The following is a 24,100-nucleotide window of genomic DNA, read 5'->3' as shown; positions in this document are numbered from 1 at the left end:
TGGGCTGGACTTAGATCTCTTGTGAGCATGCAGGGACTCATGATTGATGACGCATTTGCCCCCTCCCTCGGGCTGAGGCTGGTCCTCTCCTACACAATTGGTGGGTTTTGCCATAAACTAAAAGTAAAGGTCAGTTTCTGGCAAAAAAAACATTGTAAATCACGGTCACGTGACTGTGAACGCTGAAAACAGCCATTAATGTGAACCAGTTGCTGAATACTCAAAATACAGTTATCATGTGGCCATGGGGGCGGGGGAAACCATGAGAAGTTTGAATCTGGATTGTAAGCACTTTTGGGGGGGATCCATGATAACTTTGAATGGTTGCTAAGTAACCTGTTGTAAGTTGACAACTTGTATGTTTTTTTTAATACCTTATTTTTCAGTATTTGACAAATTTGTTTACTCCTTTCTAAAGTTATCTAGGTAAAAATACAAATAGCTCTTCATAGTTCTAGAATGTCAACCTTGGTTTTCTTGATTCTTAGGCAATTGACAGCATTCACCAAGTTGGAGTATATTGCCTCGCTCTTGTTCCAGCAAATACTTTGCCAAAAACTCCTCTGGGAGGGATTCATATATCTCAAACCAAACAGCATTTCCTGGAAGGGTCATTGCATCCATGTAACATTCTCATGTGCCCACACACGTGTGTAACCAATCTGCCGAAACCCAGGCAAAAACAACCAGGTAATTAGACAAAACTTCCCCTAAGTGGATTAAAAGTTCTTGGAGTTGGTGGAAATGTTTCTTATCATAATGAAAAAAGAGCGGGGGCCCTATTTTTGTATCCTGAATAAGCAGCTGGCTGCACATCTTCACAGGGACAAATCAGTGGACAGGTTCTGAGATTGTGCATCAGACATGGCCCCATTTTTTCCAAGCATTTTTTCTGACTTTTTTTGTCATTTGGAATTAAAAGTAGATATATGATTAAAGCAAGAAAAAAAATCATGACATTTATGTTGTACATTTTTATTGATGCATTTTGTTGTTAATTGCGAAGTCGTGTCCGACCCATCGCGACCCCATGGACAACGTTCCTCCAGGTCTTCCTGTCCTCTACCATCTTCTGGAGTCCATTTAAGTTCACACCCGCTCCTTCAGTGACTCCATCCAGCCATCTCATTCTCTGTCGTCCCCTTCTTCTATTGCCCTCAATCTTTCCCAGCATTAGGCCCTTCTCCAGTGAGTCCTTCCTTCTCATTAGGTGGCCAAAGTAAATTGCCTTCTTTTGCTAAATGTTTATACCTTGGTTTGTTCCAACAGGTGTTGGTCCTGCCTCTGTGATGGTGGGGAACTTGGTTGCAGGGAAGCGTATCGCACAGGCCTCTGGGAGGGATCTGGGACAGATAGAAGAGAATGACCTAGTGAGAAAGGTGAGTATCTGTGCCACATTCTCCAGACTTCCTCTTAGCCCTTTCACAACTGAGGAAAGATTGGTGGTTACTTTTTATGTTGGGAAATGCACCTTCTCAAAATCAGCTGAGGATCAAAAGTTGTGGGAAGGAGCAGAAGCTAATGCTGAGCAAGACCAGAGTCAATATGAGACTCTTAGCCTATGGGCCTAATTGTTTCTTTTCATTTCCCACAAAGAGCAAATGGCGTGGTAAAAGATGGCTCTAACCTGAGTCTGAATTGTCCTGTGATCCTTTAAAATGGGTGTCAAACTGCCAGCCCATGGGCCGGTTGCATCATGAGGAGGCCGTGCCCACCCCAGCTCCGGCAATGCGAAAAAAGTCACGGTATATCGCAACAAGTCACATGACGCGGCGAGTTTGACACCCGTGCTTTAAAATAAAGCCAAGAATAGCCTACTTCTGAAATGAAAATGCTATAATATTCCTGGCCATTGTTGCAAACATCATCATGGATTTGTTTCTATGTGTGCTTTTCTCCTCTTTAAATTCTAAGAATCATTGATGTCATTTTCTTACTCACAAAATGACATCTGCTTCTTTGCTGCCTTAGGCAAGTAGTTAATGGCTCAATGAATGGCAGGCAATATTATACTGCACATGCACTGTCACTCAATGGGTGTGAAAGAGATCTGTATCATTGGATTGGATTGTGGCCCTGGACAGGTGTTGCCAAGTCTTGCTCTTAAACTCCCTTCCATTGTTATTTGTTTTACATGCTATACTGGACCGTTAATGAATAAGAGGCACAGCTCTCAGGCATTTTTAGATTGGTTAAGTTAGGGTTCCACTGATACTTGTGGAAATATTGGTGTCAGGTGTTTCAGGGGTAGGCAGCCTTGGCTCTTTTATGACTCGTGGACTTCAATTCCCAGAATTCCTGAGCCAGCATGGAATTCTGGTGGGGGTCCCCGAGTTATAAAAGAGCCAAGGTTGCTTATCCCTGCACTAGCCTGTCTCTAGAATTTTTGCTCATGTGGTTGAGTGGGTTTTTCACATTGGCCCAACCTTTTGCTGTACTTCTCCACTTGCATTTCATAGAGAGCATCATTCAAACCACACCAACTCCCCAATTTAACCTTAAGGTTTCAATAACATTTTAGTCTTCTTTCGGATTATCTTTAATCAACAGTGAGCTAAAAGTAAATACTACTACCCCATCAAACTGCCTCCACAACTTACTGTTTTTTTTTTCCTTTTTGCAGCATCAGTTTCTGTCCGAGGTGCTTCAGTGGCGAGCACAGGCAACTCCTGAGCACATGCTTTTCCTCCTGCTCAATGCCAAGGTAGAGCTAAAGTTTTGCATTTTCCAAACATTTGTGTGTTTCGAACTCCTGTGTCTTCGCATCCTTTAGCCTTTAAAATTGTTGCTGTTCTTCAGGGTATGAGATAAGTTGCTTGTGGAGCTTTGTTTGTTGGTTTGGTTTCTCTCTCAGGGAATGTATCTGTTTAGAAACATGGGATTGCCTTTCTTTTTCTTATTCCTAAACTACCTAAAGTTCAGTTCAATCAATCAGTTGGACTGGATTTAGCACTCATTTTTGTTTTTCACATTTACAGAATAGTTGTTGTGCTGTGTCTTACTAATTATTCTTATTTACATAATTTGGAGTCCCATTTGGATTAGTTGCAGTATATTTTTAGATTGGTCATCATTTTACTGTTTTAATTAGGTTTTATGCTTTGGTTATTTTACTTACTATGTTGTGTTTGTTGAAGATGTTTTTTCTTGTATGCTGGTCAGAGTCGCATTGGGTTGGGCAGCTATATAAATATTAATAAATAGGTACTACCTCTTGACTCATATAACAAACTAAGATAAGATAACCTTTATTATCCCCTTTTTTCTGTGAACACACTGGCACACATTAAAAAATGAAATTCTGATGCCGCTCTCAAAAGAATATATATACATGCACACACATATCACACACACACATTAATCACGGTCTATTTTGAATACATAGCAGGAAAAAGAGTCTTGAGGTTTAACAATATTAATTCTATATGGTACAAAGCTATTACAGAATCTAGTAGTTCTGTTCTGAATACCACAAAGTTTTTTTCCAGAAGATAACAAAAAAACCCAGTCAGGTAGAGGTTGTATAGCATTCCAGACAATACTGCAGATCCTGCTCAAGCATTGCTTACATGCTTTGTCCTGGAGAGAAGGAAGTTAACTTTTTTTTCTGCCATCCTTACCACTCTCTGCACAGCCTTCCTGTGGAAGTATATTTCCTTCCTATGGAAGTAAATAATGGAAAGTTGTTAAAATGCTAGAAGATACAGAGGAATACATTTCAAGAAAATGATGCAGTACACTATAATAAATAAAACATGTTTGCTGATGCAAATATATAGAAATAGCTTTAGTGAACCATACCAGGAACAAAACTAACACAGACTCTACCCTCACAGTGGAAGTATGATGCTAGATGATGATGATGATGATGATGTGTCATCAAGTCTGTGTCAATTCTTAGTGACCATGTATCTGTTCCCAACCTGACTCTCGAGGTTTTCCAATGATGCAATGTTGTTACTAAAATTGAGTCCATCCACCTTTCTGTTTATCTTCTTCTCTTTCCTTCCATTTTTTCCAGCATTATAGACTTGAGAGCTAGATCTTTACATGTGCCTGAAGTATGAAAATTTAGGCCTAGTAATTTTTACTTTGACTGAGAAATACTTTGAGTATTTACTATGATGCATTTGTTTGTTTTCTTGATTATCCATGGTATTCTCAGGAGTGTTCTCCAACACCGAAAACATCAATACCCATTCTATCCAGCTTTTTAAACATCCAGCTTTCACTTTTGATAGAGTGTCACAGGAAAAACAATTGCCTGCACAATTCATGCAATATAAAAATATATTTTACACATATTCTAGATATTAACAAAAGCTCTCCAATGGCTAAATGTTCAGATAATCTTAAATAAAATGGAGACCTTGGAAAATTAAAAAAAATATATCATTGTTCTCCTTTTTGTTATTATTCTCACTTTATAACAAGAAGGCTTTTATTATTTAAGACGCGAGATAGTGTAACTTAGACAAGAGAAGTTATAGTAAAGGCGATTTAAGAAAATGTGGTTGCTTTAACTTTTCAAATCAAATTTATTGGCTGAACTCAACTTTATTACAGACCTGTTTTTAAATCCTTTTTAAACATACACAATTTTGCCATCATTTTCATTCATATCCTTCTAGCTTGGTGTAGGTTAGCATTACTTCCATTTGAAAATGGCATAAGGCTAACTTCTTTATGCAGATATTTGAGCATGAATCCATGTTGTAAGTCTACTATTCTCCCTTAAAACTCATGGGATTACTTTTATTTTAACTCTGATGTTATGCAGTATACTCTTAATATGAGTGACAACATACCCTGCAAAGTCATGGCCCTAATATTCCTTGAAAATAACGTTTTGCCTCTGGTTACTGAAGAGAGTATCTTGTCTTTGCTTCTGAAACAATTTCTCCAAGCTCTGCAGATTTTTAGAGTTTGTTTGTTTTTATTCTCTGCAAGGGGGCCCCTGTTTGTACAGCAACTTGCCTACAGCTGCACAAGCGAGCGGAGCGAATTGCATCAATTCTGTATGAAAAGGGACATCTCAATGCTGGTGATAATGTGGTGCTACTCTATCCTCCTGGTAAGGAAAATCTAGACTTGGGGGAGTCTACATGGGATTCACTGTATTTTGCCATGTCTAAGCTGCAAACTTTCATGAGGCAGTGAACTACAGGAAATGTGTTGCAGCATTTGGAAGTGAAGTATTTGCTACATTAAGTTGAATTCACAAACTGTAAAACAAATTAGAGCAGAAAATTGTTTAGATTATGAAGAGGTGGCTAAGGCAGTGATGGTGAACCTTTTGGGTTTAGTGTGTCAAGCTTGAAAAATTCCTAATAACTCTGTGTGTCATCCCCCCCCCCCACCGTGAACAAAAAAAAATAAACAATTTTTTTACATATCCATTTATTTCTTTTAAAAATACAGAAAAATTGGGACAGGTCTAGATTGCACAAAGCCTTTGTTCTTGAAGCAGCTTAGGAGAATGCCCTTCTGTGGCTTCTGCAGCCTCTGAGAACCACATGAAAACATGCCTCATTTTTGTGTGATTTTCAGAAGCCCTGGAGACTTTCAGAGATTGTACAAGAGCATACCCCATTCTCATGCAGCCTCCAAAAATCATGCTTTGAAGAATAGTTATTGACAAGTGTTGGTGAATGCTAGTGTGTCACCCAAAACATCATGGCATGACATACGTATCATGGATTCACCATCACTAGGCTAAGGGGATCTGTTTGTGCATCTATCAAACCACACTGGTACTTTCTCATCACATTTCAAATCCCTTTATCTACCTCATATGCTAATTGAAGCAGTAAGACACAGGTTTTCCTGCTAATAGATGTAGTCCTGACACATTCATATATAATTCTAAGAATTCTCAAAAACTTTCAGTTTCTTAATTTTTAGTTATATGTTTTAGCTATATTCATATTCTTTATGCTGGAAATGTTCACTACTTACTTGGACAAAGGGCATTTAATGATTATGAATTCGCTATATAAACTCATTTCTCTTGGTTTTCCTGGAATGTCCATTTCCATTAAGAGCAAAGTTTTCCAGGTTGCTGTTTTGATTGATTGAAACAATTTGTAAAGGAGACTCCTTGGAAGAACGCCCTTTTGAATGTTTCTTTTCTCCCTTCCTCTTTCATGGTGGCTTATTTGTCTTATTTTAACTTATCTTTTGTTTTCTATAGTCAAGTTCCTTCAGTCCCCCTCCTTGGCTTACTGTCCTATTTGAAAACTTTGTCTTAGAGCCGTGACTCTTAAGAAGCTTTCAGCAAAAGCAAAAATAAAGGGAGAAGGGTGATATGACACTGCTTTTTGGTCCTCTAGGTATTGAACTCATTGCAGCATTTTATGGCTGTCTCTATGCTGGCTGTATCCCAGTGACTGTCCGGCCTCCACATGCGCAGAACCTCACTGCCACTTTGCCCACTGTGCGAATGATAGTAGATGTGAGTATAAGACCTGAGCGCAAGCTTTTGCATCTAAATCAGTAGTTCTCGCCCGTTGTCCTAGCGTTGTTGCTTACTGTGCATCAGCTGAAATAGAGAGGGTATTAATTCTGTGGGAAATTTGTTTTCTGTTACGATGCAGGTAGTCCTCAGGTTATGATAGCCATTAAGACTGGACTGGCCACTGCTAAGCAACATGATGGTAAAGCGCTAGATCATGTGGCCGTTTCACTTAACAATGGCAGTTCCAGTAGTCCCGATTGTGTTGTTAAGTGAGGTCCATGCGGTTCATTAAGTGAGGACCTCACGTGTTCGTGACTTGACTTCCCCAGATTCCTCACTGACTTTACTTGTGGAAAGCCAGCAGGGAAGATCAGAAATCAGAGGATAGTGTGATAGCCAGAACTCCAAGCACTGTTCATAATCCCCCCCTCATTCAGCACCCTTGCAAGTTTGGATAGTTGGTTGTAACTGGAGGACCACCTTATGCTAATTATCACTGAGATACTATAGAAATATTAATACTGCTGTCCTGTAATTCATGAATCATTAAATAACAGAGCAGTTAAGTTTCTTGTGTTCAGGTTAAAAGCCTTTTGCCTCCCTGATCCTCTTGGAAGTTTCTTAGGTATATTTATCCTTTAAAGCCACACATTAAGGGGAAACATAGTTATATTTTAGTATAGAATGATAATATTTTCTGTCTAATGATTTGATTTTCTTCCCTGTAATCCAAAGATACAAATGATACTGAGATAAAAATCAAAATTGGATTTTCATTGAGTTCAAGATCTTTACTGGACAGAAATGATACATTTGTTAGAAAATCAAACGAAATTCTTAAAATGTAAGGTAATAGAGAGGATACACCTGCAGAGTGGGGCTAATACAAAGCTATGGTATGAAGAAAGCAAGAATGTGTGAAATATTTTACTTGCTAAAAATGCACTCTATGAATGATTGATGACAATGCTGTCAAGAATGATAATCAAATAATCAATCATACTTATTGAATGTATTTTAGGTGAGCAAAGCTGCCTGTATTCTCACAAATCAAATTCTGATGAGACTACTGAGGTCCAGAGAGGCGTCGACTGCTGTTGATGTAAAAACCTGGCCAACCATCATTGATACAGGTGACAGACCCTGCTAGGCCATCAAACCCATTCCCAGGATTTCCAAGCAATTATAGTGCACATCTGAGCAGGAGCTAGCTCTGTTTTATCTATAATTGTGTTGCTTAGCTTTGTTGCAATTCAATATGTCATTCTTACATTACTCCCCAGACTAAATTCAACAGTAATCCCTTTTCTTCTTTATACGTTCCAGATGACTTGCCCAGAAAGCGGCTACCTCAGGTCTACAAACCACCAACTTCAGAAATGTTGGCATACCTGGATTTTAGTGTATCCACAACAGGGATGCTTACAGGAGTAAAGGTATAAGAGTATTTGATGTGTTGGATGCCTGTGTTAGAGCTAGAGCTCTAAAATATTTCTGGTTGTTTGTTTATAGATTAAGAGGGCATCATATTTTTATCTGGGCATAAAAATCACTGAAGTCAGATATTAGAAACTGTAATGCATGAGGGAGAGCAAAATCATCTTGCTATGGCTTTGAATTTTAAAGGCACTTCAGTGGTTCCCATAGCTTTGACTGCAAGATATGAAAGAAAGTGGGGTGGCATATGATGGAACACTATTTCTCAGTGAACAATGCTCATGAACTTCTAATAACCTGGATGGAATAAGAAACAGTTTGGACTACCAAAGAGGGTGTGGCAGATATACAAAGACAGGGCACGTTCTTTTCCATGCTTAGCCTTCACTGTTCCTGGTTAATGGTGGGAACAGAAGTGTCGTCATGTACTAGGCCTTCTTTTTGAATAGTATTGGCTCATTCTCTGGCCTGTTCTCATGGGTATAGTGTAACCCCATCCAGAAGTAAGGATGGAAAAACCCTGGAGGCTCCCATTAGCATAAACAAAATATTTGAAACATAAACTGGTAATAGTAATACTTTCATGCTTAATACTAAAGTGCAGTGTGAAAATCCGAGTTTAATTTCTTGTTTAGTTCATGTTCTGAATTTTATTTGACAGCATGGCTCCTGGCAGAGTATGGAAATATTTTTCCTTTTTTAAAATAAAAAAAGTTATATAGATAAATTATGACAAAAGCAGGATGAATAATTTAAAAAAATTGATTCTGGGTTTTGCTGATGCAATAAAATAGCTAACCTATGGTTTTCAATATCGACACCACGTAGTATATGGCTACTCAGATACTTAGGTATAGTGATACTTTTATCATATTCATATACATGTTGTTATGCTCTTGTATCGTGCAACTGGGATTCAGTCCCCCCTCTTTTTTCTCTCTCTCTCTCTTCTTATTCCCACAGATGTCCCATGCATCAGTCAGTGCCCTCTGCAGAGCCATAAAGCTCCAGTGTGAGCTGTACTCCACACGGCAAATTGCCATCTGTCTTGATCCCTATTGTGGGCTCGGCTTTGCACTTTGGTGTCTTTGTAGGTAAGAGTCAGGATGTAATTAGAACTGGTGGGCTTGCAGAAGATAAATCTTTGCTTGACATAAATTAGAACAGCTATCTTAATCCAGTGAAATGCCTGATTGAAAGAGCTGGGGGATTGGATATCAAATGAAATAGATCTAATTCACATGATAGAAATCTCAAGCAACATGCAGTTTCATTAGCTAAACGTCCAGTATTTTCCTGATGATGATTTAAACATCACAAGAGATTCTGCACCTTTTTTACCCGATTATCCTATATCCCATGTATTGACATTCAGTCAATCAATCAAATCTTTATTACGGTCATAGACCAGCCTAAGGAAAATAGGGTGGTATTGACATTTTTTTTCCTATGTCCTTGGGGAATCATTGTTACATGAATGGTAAGTCTGAATCCAGTCCATGTCAGTATTGGACGTTCTACTTTATTCTGCAGATTTAAACAAATAGGTATGCAACCACATAAGAAAACTTCCATCGCTCCCAAATGCGAATGCAATTTGGTATATACATTTTTCAAATATATACGCATTTATGCATGTTTTTGAAGTGATGTTTCAAAGTGGTGAATATTAGAAATCACAAGTCAGTTTTTTTCTTAGGATATATTTCAGATTGGCAAGTAACATTTTTCTTGGGAGGGAAGATCATTGGTGGATTTGCCTAATAATATCTAATCGGCTGTGGATTTAATAACAAAATGTTTAATTCACTATGAAATAATTCTTCTAAACAACCACAAATTTATCACAATTAATTAATGAAACTAATTATTGGAGTCACTCTTTTGTAAGCACGAGATAGGAAAACTATCAACAAATCAGAAATGGCTTGTCTCTTGTAGCAGGGCAAATAATAGCTCAGAAACAATACTGAAATCAGCTTGAACATAAGTTTCTTTGAGAGCATGCAATGATATACCTTTTAAATATCCCATATTTGTCACGCAACTGCCTTTAACAGTAGTGAGTCCATTAGTTAGGCAGTCATAATTGCAATAATGAATGAGAATGAATTAGTAATCTATCTTGGATTGGGGTGGATAAGGAAGTATGTTTGCACAGAGAAGGATCAGCAGTTTGAGGCTGAGGATAATATTTTAGACTGCCAGGTTAATAAAATCAATGTATAGTTGATTAGTGTTCTTCTCTTGCAGTGTGTATTCTGGTCATCAATCCATTTTAATTCCTCCTATGGAGTTAGAAACCAATCTTTTCCTGTGGCTCTCCACTGTAAGCCAGTATAAAATACGGGATACTTTCTGTTCCTATTCTGTCATGGATATGTGTACCAAGGGGCTTGGGAATCAGGTGGAAATATTAAAGGTAAGAATCCTCTCCCTCCACCCCCATCCTTTTAAACATATTTTAGAAGATCTAACTTAGTATTCAGATGATTAGAACAGATTATTAGGGTCTACTGATCTTGTAAATACAGATCATCCTGGTTTAATAACCATTTGCATTGAAGGAGACTTGTGGCTAGTTCTTGAAGTTGTGGCCATTGCAGTGTCCTCACAGACACGTGATCGCAGTTCAGATGCTTGGCAACTTCCTCAGTATCTGGAAATATTGAATTTATCAGACCCGAATACCCTAATTTTTTTTCAAAAAAATATTTGGAACTGTCTGTGTTCCTAGATGCTTCTTAGGTCTTTGATTAGGACTTGAATTATTAAGTTTGCACCAATCTTAGACTGTGAATCTAACTCTAGATTACTACTACTACTACTACTACTACTACTACTACTAATAATAATAATAATAATAATAATAATAAAGTTTGCCTCGCTACCTTAACATAAGGTGTTTAAAAACACCTTTTTTAAAAAAATGTATAACTCAGTTCAATGAGAAATGTTCTGCATGCATCTTATGTTATGTTGAATGATCTTCCAGTCTGTTTTCTTTGAGTTTCCAGTTTAGATTAAAAATAGCGTTCAGTTCTTCTGTAGTCACATAAGTGTATGTCATAATCATGTACCATACTAGATAGTAGAGGGGTTTGACTTTTATAACAATGTAAGACAATAAGCTTAGTATTGAAAACATAAATATTTTTATTTATTAAGCTTGTTATATAGCTTCAATACAGGTAGACCTAGACCTATGACCACAATTGAACCCAAAATTTATGTTGTTAAGCGAGAAGTGTTAAGTGAATTTTGTCCCATTTTATCACCTGCTTTGCTGCAGTTGTTAAGTGAATCACTGCAGTTGTGAAGTTAGTAACACAGTTGTTAAGTGAATCTGGCTTTCCCATTGACTTTGCTTGTCAAAAGGTCACAAAAGATGATCCCATGACCCCAGAACATTGCAACAGTCATAAATATGAGTCAGTTGCCAAGCATCTGAATTTTGATCACATGATCATGGGGATGCTGCAATGGTCATAAAAGTGAAAAATGGTCATAAGTCACTTTTTTCAGTGCCGTTGTAACTTTGAACAGTCACTAAATGAACTATTGTAAGTTGAGGTAGTTTTTTTTTTAAATTTTTGATAGTTTAATTCTTGTTAAAGTTGTTTATCTATTTTTTCATTTTACTAAATATGTATATATGCAACAGTACAACAAAGATATTAACCTTAAGTTAATCTCAAGACTGAAATCCTGATAATTAAATATGTACTTTAATCTGAAGCATTTTTAAACACTCTATTCGAAATCAAAATGTCAAATAAGTTTATGCTTGTAATAGTGACATCCTACTTGTAATTAATACTGATTATTGAATATTGATAAAATATTCTTTTCTCTATTTTTACCACTAAGTTATCTAAATAATAGAATGTCAGTAATTTTCAATTAGTATTGGATAAATATCATTGTATCAGAAAATACAATGTATTTAGATTTATAGCAAAAGAAAAAAAATGGAAATATTTGTTAAAATTAAATTTGGCAACTCTTTTTTTCAGGATGAAATAATTGACTTTATCAGAGATGACAAATTATAGTTCATTGTTAAATGCAGGGACATGGATTTAAGTGTGCATCTCCATTACTTTTTGTGCTCCTTAGCCAAGCGATCGATATTTTATATCTGATCATCATTGTGAACAATCTGCAATTTTTTCATTTCATCTGATATAAGAAATTGTGCTTTGTTAAAAAAAAAAAGCCCAGAGTTTTGGTATCTTGCTTTACAGATAAAAGCTGCGTAATCCAGTTTCTTGTATTGACATGAAAAAGGAAATTGCAGATTGATCCAAATTGTCATTAGAACTCTTAAAAATCCATCTTCTTTGCATATAAAGGGAGAAGAAAGGGAAACATGGAATCCCAGGGCTCTGGCAATAGCAGTGTTGCATGATACAGTATGTTGTTAGATTTGGTTGGTGCAAAATTCTCTGCTGATTGTCCATTGTTCCCTGAGCAAAGGGTCTGTTGAAACACCTGTCCAATGGTTTGTTTATAGTTAAATATGGCATAAAATTAAAGACTTGGGCTTCTTCCGCCAAAATTAACAATACAAGGAATTATACTTTTTGCTCTGGGCTCCAGTCAGAACTAGCACATGTCCTATACTTGAACAAAATGTTACCTGTAAACAAATATGCTATACTTGTTTTCTAGTTCATGGGAGGAGCTGGAAGCAGTGTTTATATTAACCAAGCTTCAGCATTGTAGGTGAATTGGATCTGTATGTTCAGTTTTAGCTGTATGTTGATTTTCCTCCACAGAATTTTGCAAATTAATTGTATCTAAGCCAATCAAGATTGTTAGAATAGATTGTTAAATAGAAAATATAAATAAATTCCTAAAATGAAGTATAGCGCATGGTATATTATGTTCTTAAAAACTATGCTGGATAGCAGCTGATGTTTTGGTTTTAAGGGTTTGAAAAATTGAGGGTTCACTTAAATATTTGGATGTTGGAGTTTTTGTTAGAGTTGAGTTGAGGGAAATGTCACTCCCATTGTTAGAACTTTTCTCCTGCTACTTTAGATCAGTATCTTGCTATTGGTTCAAACAAATATAGTGTTTTAATTATCCATCAGCCCTTGATGGTACATCCTGATCTGATTTTTTTAAATACATTTCATATCTTTTGATCCTTTACTTTTTTTTCTTTTAAACCTAAAGAATTGCAAACGCTTTGGACCTTCACATAGCGTTTTCATATAGGTCTAAAAGACATGGGAAGAGCACTATGACTACATTTTGCTTGGTTCTATATTTCTAAAGAACTAGATAAATAAAAAAGATGGGCATGTGTTAGTGATTTCCTAATGGTTTACCTAGTGTTAAAAAACCAACAGCCTGATTATGTTTCCTAGATGATTATTAGAGCAAATGAACTCCAAGTACTTGGATATTAATTGGAGCATTGATTAATGTTATCCCTGCCTGTTCGATATACTGTAATTTTTTTTCAATAATGTTAACCTTGTGTATTAACAGGCAAAAGGTATCAACTTATCAGGAGTCCGGACTTGTGTAGTGGTGGCCGAAGAACGCCCACGTGTTGCTCTTACTCAGTCTTTCTCCAAGCTTTTCAAGGACATCGGTCTATCATCTCGTGCAGTCAGCACCACCTTTGGGTCAAGAGTCAATGTAGCTATCTGTTTACAGGTAACAGTGAAGGTTTGCTTAGATTTATTTTTAGAAATCGGGGGCTCTGCACACTAGCAGAATTCTCAACCTATTCTAAACCTGTTTGTGCAGGGGGGGCGTGTTTGAGCCTGAAGAATTGTAAATGCTGATTTGCAGGGTTTTTTTTTTAATTTACATGGACTTATTCATATTGTATATTGCTTATTTTTTTAAAAAAAATATTATCAACCCTTTTTGTACTGTAAAAGTAAACATATGGCTATGTATACAGGGAAACTCTCTGGGAGACTACTTTTATAGATTCCTGTGGTTAAACAGAAATAAATAATTAAATTAATAAAACATTAAAAAAATCAGTTTTTCACTAATATTTTCCAAACTGAAAAAGTAAAGAGGGACTAAAAGTTGTGGAGCTTCTCTCAAGAAAACCTTCGTTAAAGTATTCTTGGATTTGCAGCCGAAACATTTCCTTTTATGTTATATCTCCTTATTTGATAGCATTGGGCACTTACAGATCTAGTTTGCATTGCTCTCATTGAAAGTGCCTTTAATTATCACTCATTAGCAGCAGAAAATATGACACGTTTAAAAATAATCTCTGTTATTATAGGGAACCTCAGGGCCTGATCCAACCACAGTTTATGTGGATCTGAAATCATTACGACATGACAGGTACTATTATTTTTGTTATATTTCGTTTTTGACTGAATTCTATAAGAACAGAGCATTTAGATTAGGAGTGTGCAAGATGTTTCACTTCCTCTCAGCAGTAACCAGCAGACACCAGCTTATGAGTTGTAGTTCAGAACTTCTGGAGGTTGGTAGATTGCTTATCCCAGATGTACATACAAATTTCTTGATTTCCCCAAATACGATTGTATTGGAACAAATCAATATGTATCATTTATATTATGCTAGGCATATAGTGGTACCAATCCATCCAGTTTCTAACATTCTATCAGTTACGGATTTATTTTCTTTCTCACCAATAATTAAATTGCCCTAATATTTAACATTCTAGAAAATTATCTTCCCCCACAAAGAGAATAGCCATTCCTTCTGAATTTGCAGAATTCCTAAGATTTCAGGTATCAGTGAATCAGTTAGATTATTTTATGAACATTTTTTTCTTCTCTGATGAGTATGAACTGGGGACATCTACAGTTCAATTCTGTTGCTATTCTAGGCACTTTAGAGTATTATACAGGCATACACATTCTGGAAGTTCTAAAGCAGAGGTCTTCATATTTGGCCCTTTTATGACTTGTGGACTTCCAACTCCCAGAATTCCTCAGCCAGCATGCCTGGCTGAGGATTTCTGGGAGTTGAAGTCTGCAAGTCATAAAAGGGCCAAGTTTGAAGACCCCTGTTCTAAAGGCAACCCTATAATTAATCGCTAGTCAATTCAGATTGTTAAACAGGCATTCAGTAGTTAAAACTAGCAATTTACATAGAATCTTAGAGGTACTGTAGGGGGAGAAAAACGGCACTGAGGCTGGGGGGGGGATTCTTTAGCATAATAATTGGTGGTTAGATAGGATATTGTCTGTGATTGCCCTGACCAAAAGGCCTTATTGAAGTTAACAATAGCAGGATGTTACTCTGGAATTCTCTGGTTTTTCAGTCTCTCCTTTACATTCATTATTACAAAATCATAATGGGGATCTGTGTGTGTGTGTGTGTGTGCACGCGTGCACGTGTGCACAGACACACATACGTGCAAATTGACTTACATTTTGCTTGGTGGCTCTTGCTTTTATGTTACCCAGAGAATAGGAAGCATTAGGATAATTTACAAAGGAGTGGAGGAATACTAGCTCACATATGCTTCACATATGAATTTTAATGATGGAATGTATTTTCCATTGGTTTGCCAGTCTAGATCAGAACCTCTCCTTTGAAATGCAGGCTGTCATTTTCATTATGTGACATTTTTCTCACATTTCTTCCTGTTGGCAACATGTAATAATACCCAACACACCAAACCTCTTCCCATCTCCTATAATCACATTTATGTCCTAAGATTAGCTAAGGGCAATACATTTCAACAGAGCAGAAGCTAAGAAATCAACAAAAGCAAAAGCTGTCTCTAATTGAGGTAAAATATTACTGATTCTCACAACTTCTTAATTCTTATGCGAGAATGAAAAGACAGATAAAGACATATTTATTACATTTACATACCATCCGTTTCATTACTCAATTTCAAGTCAATTTCCCAAATTCACTGTCAAGAGACTTTGAGAAGCTGACAGCATAGTCATATGCTGAGACATAAAGAAAAATACTGTATTTATAAGGAGATTCAAGAATAAAATACCAATTAATGAAGAAAAACATAAATTTAACAAGGTTGTTTTGTAAAACATGCAATAATATGTTGGAGTAATGGCACTTTCTCTGGGTATAAAAAAAAGGACGTTTCCAGAGAATGCCGGTATTTGTTTACCTTACTTATCCAAAGAACTTGCCAGATGTACATTGTGCAAATGTTCTTTAGCTAAATCTGCCATTATCTTGCTAATATTCAACTTTCAGCCAAGCAAATGGAGAGATTGAAGGGATTTTGTCAATACTATTTGGAATGATCATCCTTGGGTTTTTAATTTCTTGAGTCATGACTGAACATTACTAAAAACTTCAAAGTTGAATGCATTTGGATGTAAATTAGTTGTGGGTGCGTTGAGCAAATCAGGTAACAAAAATGATTTATACTAAGATAAAAGTAGTTGTTCAAAAATAGTAGTTGATTTGAACTTTGAACCCAACCCACTTCACAGGGTATTGTAGGGAAAATAGGAGGAGGAAGAAATATTAGATATATTTGCTACTTTGAGTTATTTATAAACAATAATAAAGGTGGGATGGATGGATGGATAGATGGATGGATGGATAGAAAAATAGATAGATAGATAGATAGATAGATAGATAGATAGATAGATAGATAGATAGATAGATAGATAGGAATGTAATTGATTATTCTGTGGTGATATGAATTGAAACAAAATGGAAGAAAAATCCTTTCTCTTTAGTGTTATTAGTGTTATGTTCAGAATATTAAAGAGTCATTAAAGTATCTTGTATTGAAGGTTCTTAAATCATAAATATATGACTGTGTTAAATTTTTAAATCTATCTCCAGAGTGCGGCTAGTTGAAAGAGGTGCTCCCCAGAGCCTCTTACTCTCCGAGTCAGGCAAGGTAATAATACATCAGTTTGTGAATCTTTGTATGCAACCCAAAGTAAGGAAACAATAGAATTCAGTCAGCATTTGTGATTTGGGGTGTACAACTCCTGTGTAGGGAAAAAAAACCCTCCTTTCTACAGATATATTATAGGTTCTTTCCTAATGGCCATTTAAAATACTAATTTTTCCTTTGTTAAGTAATGAGTTTGAAGTACTGTTTCTTGTGTCTGGCCTTCTTAAGACAATAGGTGGAGTTGGAGATGGGCAGTAATGCTAAAATAATTAAGAATATAACTCAGATTAGATCTAGATAGCTCTGATGGAAATGGAGGAATTGGAAGAATTGCTTGAGCTAAATCGAATCAGCAGAGATGTCAAAGTTGGAAATGTTTTTAGGCTATAAAATACACAGTTGTTTGTAATGCATTTACCAACACAAGGGATAAGTCATATCCCCAAGAAGTTGAAAAGACAGACTTGTTTAAAGTGTTTAGTTAGTATAATACAGATACCAATCTCTCTCCCCCCCCCCCAACCCCACTTCCTTCTCTCAGATATTGCCTGGAGTCAAAGTGATAATTGTTAATCCTGAGACCAAAGGACCTGTTGGTGATTCACACCTTGGAGAGGTATGTGCTATTGCTATTGCTACTTTACAAAATTATATTTAACCCAACCAATCTCTATGCTCCCAATATGTGTCCAATATGCATAGTAATGTCTAATAGAAAATAGAAGAGAATATAGTGCACAGATGATTACACTGTAATTACACTCTGACACTGTAATTTAAAAGAGACAAAATAAAAAAGTAAGAAATAGAAGATTTGTGTTTTATCACCTTCATAGATCTGGGTGAATAGTCCTCATACTGCTAGTGGATACTATACCATCTATGATAATGAAACCCTCCAAGCAGATCATTTCAATACCCGCCTGAGCTTTGGTGATGCTGCTCAAACTCTCTGGGCACGAACGGGATACCTTGGCTTTGTTCGACGGACTGAACTCACAGCTGCCAGTGGAGGTAGGACAAACTACTCCTCTTTTCTTTAGACAATGTCCATTTTTACTGATGACATGAACATAAAGTTAATGTTACAAAAAAAACTGTTAGAACAGTTTCTCACAAATCAATGTGAATATATATACATATACATATACATATACATATACATATACATACATACATACATACATACATACATACATACATACATACATATATATATATATATATATATATATATATATATATATATATATATATATATATTAGTGCATGTTCCTTGAGTACCTTTTTAGATTCAAGAGTAGCTAGTGGGAATTTTTCTACTAGCATGATAGTTGTTGTCATGCCTGTTGGAATGTAGAGGAGAATTGCTATACAGGTAGTCCTTGACTTAATGACCACAATTGAGCTCAAAATTGCTGTTGGTGAGACAGTTGTTATGTGAGCTTTGTCCCATTTTACGACCTTTTTTGCCATAGTTCTTAAGTGAATCATTGCAGTTGTTAAATTAGTAACACAGGTTTTTTTAATAAGTTTTTTATTTTATTGACAACATTAAAATACAGGCTCCAAAAGGGGGAGGGGATACAAGAACAAAGCAAAACTAAAGAAGACATAGAAAAAAATGTGTAGAAAAAGACAAACATACCCACAGATTGTCCCCCTTAGTTGAACACTGATATATTTCAAGAATAATAGCTTCCTTCCCCCCCCTTGCAAAACAGGACCACAGTTTATAAACTTCTACAACTGTTCACCCAACCAATTTGACTTGGCATCTATCTAGTATATAAAAAAGTTAGTTAACAGGTAAAGTCAAAAGCAAAGTAAAAATTCAAATCTCTCTGTTAACAATCCATTATTGCAGGGGTGTCAAACTGCTGGCCCACATACCAGATGCGTCATCCAGAAGCCACACCCACCCCATTGTTGGCCATGGCAAAACCGTTCCGATACGTGCGTGACATCACATGACGTCGCGAGTTTGAGATGTCTGCATTATTGTATTTCACATGCAGGAAGACCAAATTGCCTTCTGATCCACCATAAACCACCACTGTCATTATTTATGGTCTGTCCTATCAGAGGTTAAAAAAATAAGAGCTTTTAAAAATTAATGGAGTGCAAAACCCTTGTATTGAAAAATCTGTGTAAATGTAAATCAAATCAGATCGTTTTCATTACTAAGGAAATCGCTATCGACTTCCACACAGGGACAGTGAAAGTGATTCGCAACTCCAAAATAAAGTAATAAAAAGATGCAAAAAATTCACATTAAAATCCCCAAGGGGTTAGATCAAGTCAGCATTCAACCGGTTAATTAATAATTAAAGATAAAAATAAAAAGTAAAAATAAAAATGTGCAGCTAAAACCAAGGCATGCTTAAGATAAATAGCTGAAAAGAAAAGAGAGAGATCCATCTCTTCAGCTGCTCCTGCCCAGAATTGCAACTGTCGAGACTCTTCCCAGGTAAGTACACGACTGTCTGAGGGTCATCTTAGGTCATTCCTAGTTGCTCTGTTCAAATTTGGGGAGCGCACCACCAAACAACCAGCTTTGGTGGCAAAATCAGCTGTTTGTCGGCAGGAAAAAAGATGACCGCTGCTTAGCATGCTGTTATTGGAGGACCAGTAACACAGTTGTTAAGTGAATCTGGCTTCCCCATTGATTTTGCTTGTCAGAAGGCCGCAAATGGTGATCACGTGATTCCCAGGCCACTGCAACTACCATAAATATGAACCAATTGCCAAGTCTCATGCAACCATGGAGATAGTGCAATAGTTGTCAGTGTGAAAAATGGTTATAAATCACTTTTTTCTGTGCCGCTGTACCTTCAAAAGATCACTAAACAAATGGTTGTAAATCGAGAACTACCTGTAGTTTTGAGAATTAATCCCCCATATATTTTTAAACAATTAGGAAAATTTAATATTTATTCTTTTTAAAGAATCTGTATAAATCTATATATTAATGTACAATATACTCCTTAGAACGCCACGATGCATTGTATGTCGTTGGGGCACTGGACGAAACCCTGGAATTACGTGGATTGCGTTATCATCCAATTGATATAGAAACTTCCATTTCTCGAATGCACAGGAGCATTGCAGAATGGTACAGTTTTATGCAATATATTCCTTTGGGGGAAATACTACATTGTTTAGCAAGGATGTAGCAATAGGAAAACAAAGTTACTGATTGTAGTTGTAAATTCAGAGCAATCTAGATCCTGAGCACTCACATCTGTGTTTTGGAAAAAAAATATTAAATTGAACATATTTATAGAGTTTTGGATAATAGCCCCAGCTTTCATTTCATTACTGATATGAGAACAGTAACAAACTATTCAGTGCTGTTTTATAGATTATATAACTATAGCTTAAAATTTTGCATTATACTTTATCATATTCCTATTTGTAATTCAGTTTATTTATTAAACAACTATTTATTGTAAACTAATGCATGAAGTGATTTATATATTTTAAAGTGAGTATATTACTGTACTAGACCTGTTCCAAGTGGTCATTTCGGAATGCATAAAACATTGACTTAAAGGTTTTTTTGTTTTTTTTTGACAGGGGGTCTTTCAGTTTAAAATTGAAGTATTTAAACATATTAGCATGGTCTTACAAAATAAAAATCTCATTCCTATAAATGTGTGTAATAAAACTCTGGATTTCTTACTTTTCTTTCAGTGCTGTATTCACATGGACCAATTTACTTGTAGTGGTTGTGGAGTTGTGTGGCTGTGAGCAGGAAGCTCTTGATTTAGTCCCTCTGGTTACCAATGTGGTCCTGGAAGAACATTATCTGATTGTAGGAGTTGTGGTGGTGGTTGATCCTGGGGTGATACCCATCAATTCCAGAGGAGAGAAGCAGCGGATGCATCTCCGTGATAGTTTCTTGGCTGACCAACTGGATCCCATATATGTAGCATACAACATGTAATTTTGGAAATGTGGGTCTGAGGCTATCCTACAAACTGAGCAAGGACCAGGAATGACTGTGGAAACAAAAGAAGCTGACAGAAAAATTAGTGATGATCGTTGTGAAGCTGGACAGTGCTGTTTTGATTCCTTTTCTCTCCATCTTATTGGACTGACAGCAAGCTGGACTGATCAAAAGACAAAAGATGGCAACCAAGGAACTAAGATGATAGCTTTACAGGCAATGAAAAATAGGCCCTCATGAAAAACAAACACCAATTATTAGGGCCTTTATTGTAGTGTTAACATTTTCAATTGTTGTATATATTTGTACTTTTTCTAACACTGATTTAGAATTCTATGAGGGATGATTTATTTAGTTAAAATACAAATCTGTAAGAATCTGATTATGTAAGTCCTATGTATACCCTCTGTAAACAGTGTACTTTAAAACTGTTAGCTGAATTCTGTAGTACTGTGTTGATAGGGATCACGTTTACTTAAAATTGTGCCATAACCACACTCAATATTCAACAGAAGAATCATTCATATAGCTTATCTCATGAATTTAAAAAGAATTTGCCTCGATTTTAAATATGTAAATATTAGTATGCATAATTCATTTATTTAGAAACTGATTCAAATAATTAAGAATTTAACAAAGTCCTTAAATAAATTATGGTTAGACAATTAATGTGAGGAATGCAATTAGACTATTAGGTTTCTCTTATTTTGTTGCTGGTCAGGTATGACATAGCATGTAGAAACTTAACGTTTTCAATGCACATGTTTATAAAAAGGCTGACATTCATCAGCGTTACAAGCATTTTAAAAAGAAGCAATTCTGTGACTTTGGAATGTTGAATAGAATTTGTAAAGCTTACTAAAATGGTTTTTATAAGCAAACACTTGTTAACCAGAATCACTCAATTCATGATTTTAGACATATTTTGTTCCTCAACTGTGCACAGTAACAATTTATTTAAAATAATTACTCTGATGTGCTACTTTCTGGGTGGGATTCATTACTGTACTGCAAATCATGGTCTTTTGCAGAATGTCTTTGAATCAGCAAGATTGGCAAGTTGTGATTTTCCCATTCAAAATAGCTGATCAGTTTCAGCCTTCAAAGAATTGATAACAATAGATGCCTTAAAATGTGCTGGAATAGCCATTGTTTGAAAATGGTCTGCAACCCCATCTCCAATAAGCTGGTAGGAAAAACAATATTTCTATTTAGACCATTATTTTTTTTCTGATTACACTTTAGAATATTCTCCTTGTTTCTCCTTAAGAAGTTTGTTGAAATAACACAGAAAGCAGATACTAGAAATGGTAACAAATTTCCTTGGGACATTTGTGGCCTATTGTGTAAATACTTAGAATATTTTAATAATGTCTGTTTACCTTCCCTGTAACAAAGTTAGCATTTTTAGACATTTTTAAAAGAGATATAAATATAAACCTGAATTAAATCCTCATCTACAGCAGCTATATTAAATGTAGCTCTGGCAACTTATTCCTTAAGATAAATTCCAAATGTATACTTGAAAACCTTTCTGTACAAACTTTCAAAGCTTGTTTTTTTTAATGGCTTGACGTATAGATATTTAGACAGAAAACTTTTAGATATATTAACAAAATATTCACAATTAGCTTCTTATACATATGTTGTTCAATATACCTTGAATCGAAGAATTACGGCAAAAATAGTATAGGGTGGAGGGAGGTTCATTACTTCAAATCGTTGAAATATTAACTACTGGTTCTTAATGGAGACGGTTTGAATATTTTGCGTTATCAGTATTTCCACAGTGTGGTGCTGCTATGTAAATTAAAATGCACTCCATGCTGAAGTTGTTTTAACTTGTAGTTTGCAATAGTTTGGAAAACAAACACACATAAAACAGTTGCTGGCACTCCACATGGGAACAGAAGGCCTTCAGCATATAAATGTTCTGTGTATTCCAGCCTTTATTTATTCACTCCAACGTGGCTCTTGAGAGGTCTCAATTTTTATAATAAAAACACTTTTAACATCCTACTGAATGAAACCAGAGCCTAGTTCTCTATCCATGGTTGTAGTAGTCTTTTCTACACTTATGTTTAGATTCCTATTACATTTAATATAGTAGACTTACAATGTGCAGTATAGAAAATCATTTGAAAATAGTATTACAGATCTTCTAATTTGAAATACTTCAAGTTTTGTTTTCAACATTAACTTCAAATATATTATTTTTCTCTTTGAGCTAATTGTTAAGTATTTTATTTCTTCCCTGTTAATGTGAGATTTTAATATACTTTCTCCAAAGATTTATAATTAATACACCAAGGATTTTAATGTTACTCTTTAACCCTGAGACCTCTTCAGTGCCATACATATCTGCCTTTCAATAATTTATACAAATGGCTGAGATTCCAAAGGAATGATTGTAGAATCAGTGCTCTCTTTATGGGGGTTCTGACACTGATTTGCTCAGTGTGGCTTTGGGTATGCTGTTCTGTGTTCTCCATCAGACATTACAGATTCCACATGAAACACAGTAAGGATGTAGTTCTCTGTAGGTTCTGGAGTTAGCTTGTCCTTTTTGTCCCCATTCCACATAATCATTGTATGGTAATACTTTTTCATATATCCAAAGAGGTTAGAGCCAGCATTTTCAGCCTTGGCTTTTTGGATTTTCTTATTAGCTCAGGTAATACTTAATTTAAATGTAATGGCTTGGATCAAAGTATTCCTTCTGCAAATGTAAGGACTGCTGTTTTCATAAGCCCAAGATTAAATTCCAACAAGAGTGGAAGTGGGGGAGATCTATGAATACCCTGCAATTCTCATAACATGTTTCTTTCACATTTTGCTTTAAAGAGGTTTATGGGGTGTTGGTAGTAATAGAATTGCTTTCCTAAATTCTTCTAGCAGGACTATCCCATGAATGCAGTTTTACTAACAAAAAACTCTCTGAATTCACATTTTTCAATTACTAAAATATATTGATATGAAGCAATTAGAACACTTATTCCTGAGAATGAACTTACTACCCTGAACACAAACTACATAACCATATTTCACATTTTTTTCAAAAATAGGCCTTTTTAGTTAAATATGTTTGCCTTTCAATTTTTTATCGTGCAGTTTAACAATGATGGGCCAAGCTTAACTGTGATGGAGATATGATTGTAAAAACAACAATAGATCATTGTCTTTAATCATTTTTTGCTTTTGTTGATGTCAATACGTTTACCATTGTCAGATTCAAATCACAACTCTGTAATTATGTAAAAAGTCTTTTTTATTTATTTGAAATTAGGTTTTAGATATACTTTTTAAAAGATTTTAACATCTTGGCTGGACAGTGTTCCATTAATGCATTGATTGTGTCTTTCTTGTCTTGTGTTAATAAATAATGATGCCTGTCTGTTTT

General features: G+C 35.7%; 1 protein-coding gene across 3 annotated transcripts in view; it reads left to right on the top strand.

The window, feature by feature from the left end:
• Positions 1-24,100, top strand: part of DIP2B (disco interacting protein 2 homolog B) — a 207,469-nt gene extending 183,369 nt beyond the window's left edge. For all 3 annotated transcript variants that reach the window (XM_039352035.1, XM_039352032.1, XM_039352034.1), the window contains 16 exons: positions 489-690; positions 1,270-1,379; positions 2,624-2,704; positions 4,951-5,074; positions 6,333-6,454; positions 7,479-7,590; positions 7,784-7,893; positions 8,858-8,988; positions 10,148-10,316; positions 13,397-13,567; positions 14,160-14,221; positions 16,691-16,748; positions 17,290-17,364; positions 17,585-17,762; positions 19,740-19,863; positions 20,445-24,100. In XM_039352035.1, coding sequence (XP_039207969.1) covers positions 489-690; positions 1,270-1,379; positions 2,624-2,704; positions 4,951-5,074; positions 6,333-6,454; positions 7,479-7,590; positions 7,784-7,893; positions 8,858-8,988; positions 10,148-10,316; positions 13,397-13,567; positions 14,160-14,221; positions 16,691-16,748; positions 17,290-17,364; positions 17,585-17,762; positions 19,740-19,863; positions 20,445-20,697 — 2,082 coding nt within the window. In that variant the 3' untranslated portion in view covers positions 20,698-24,100. The remainder of the gene's footprint in view (positions 1-488; positions 691-1,269; positions 1,380-2,623; positions 2,705-4,950; positions 5,075-6,332; positions 6,455-7,478; positions 7,591-7,783; positions 7,894-8,857; positions 8,989-10,147; positions 10,317-13,396; positions 13,568-14,159; positions 14,222-16,690; positions 16,749-17,289; positions 17,365-17,584; positions 17,763-19,739; positions 19,864-20,444) is intronic.

The sequence above is a fragment of the Crotalus tigris genome, unplaced genomic scaffold (assembly GCF_016545835.1).
Source record: "Crotalus tigris isolate CLP2741 ecotype Arizona unplaced genomic scaffold, ASM1654583v1 scf7180000018397.643900, whole genome shotgun sequence".
Lineage (NCBI taxonomy): Eukaryota > Metazoa > Chordata > Lepidosauria > Squamata > Viperidae > Crotalus > Crotalus tigris.
Note: the sequence above shows the minus strand (reverse complement) of the source record. Positions and strands in the feature narration are given on the sequence as shown.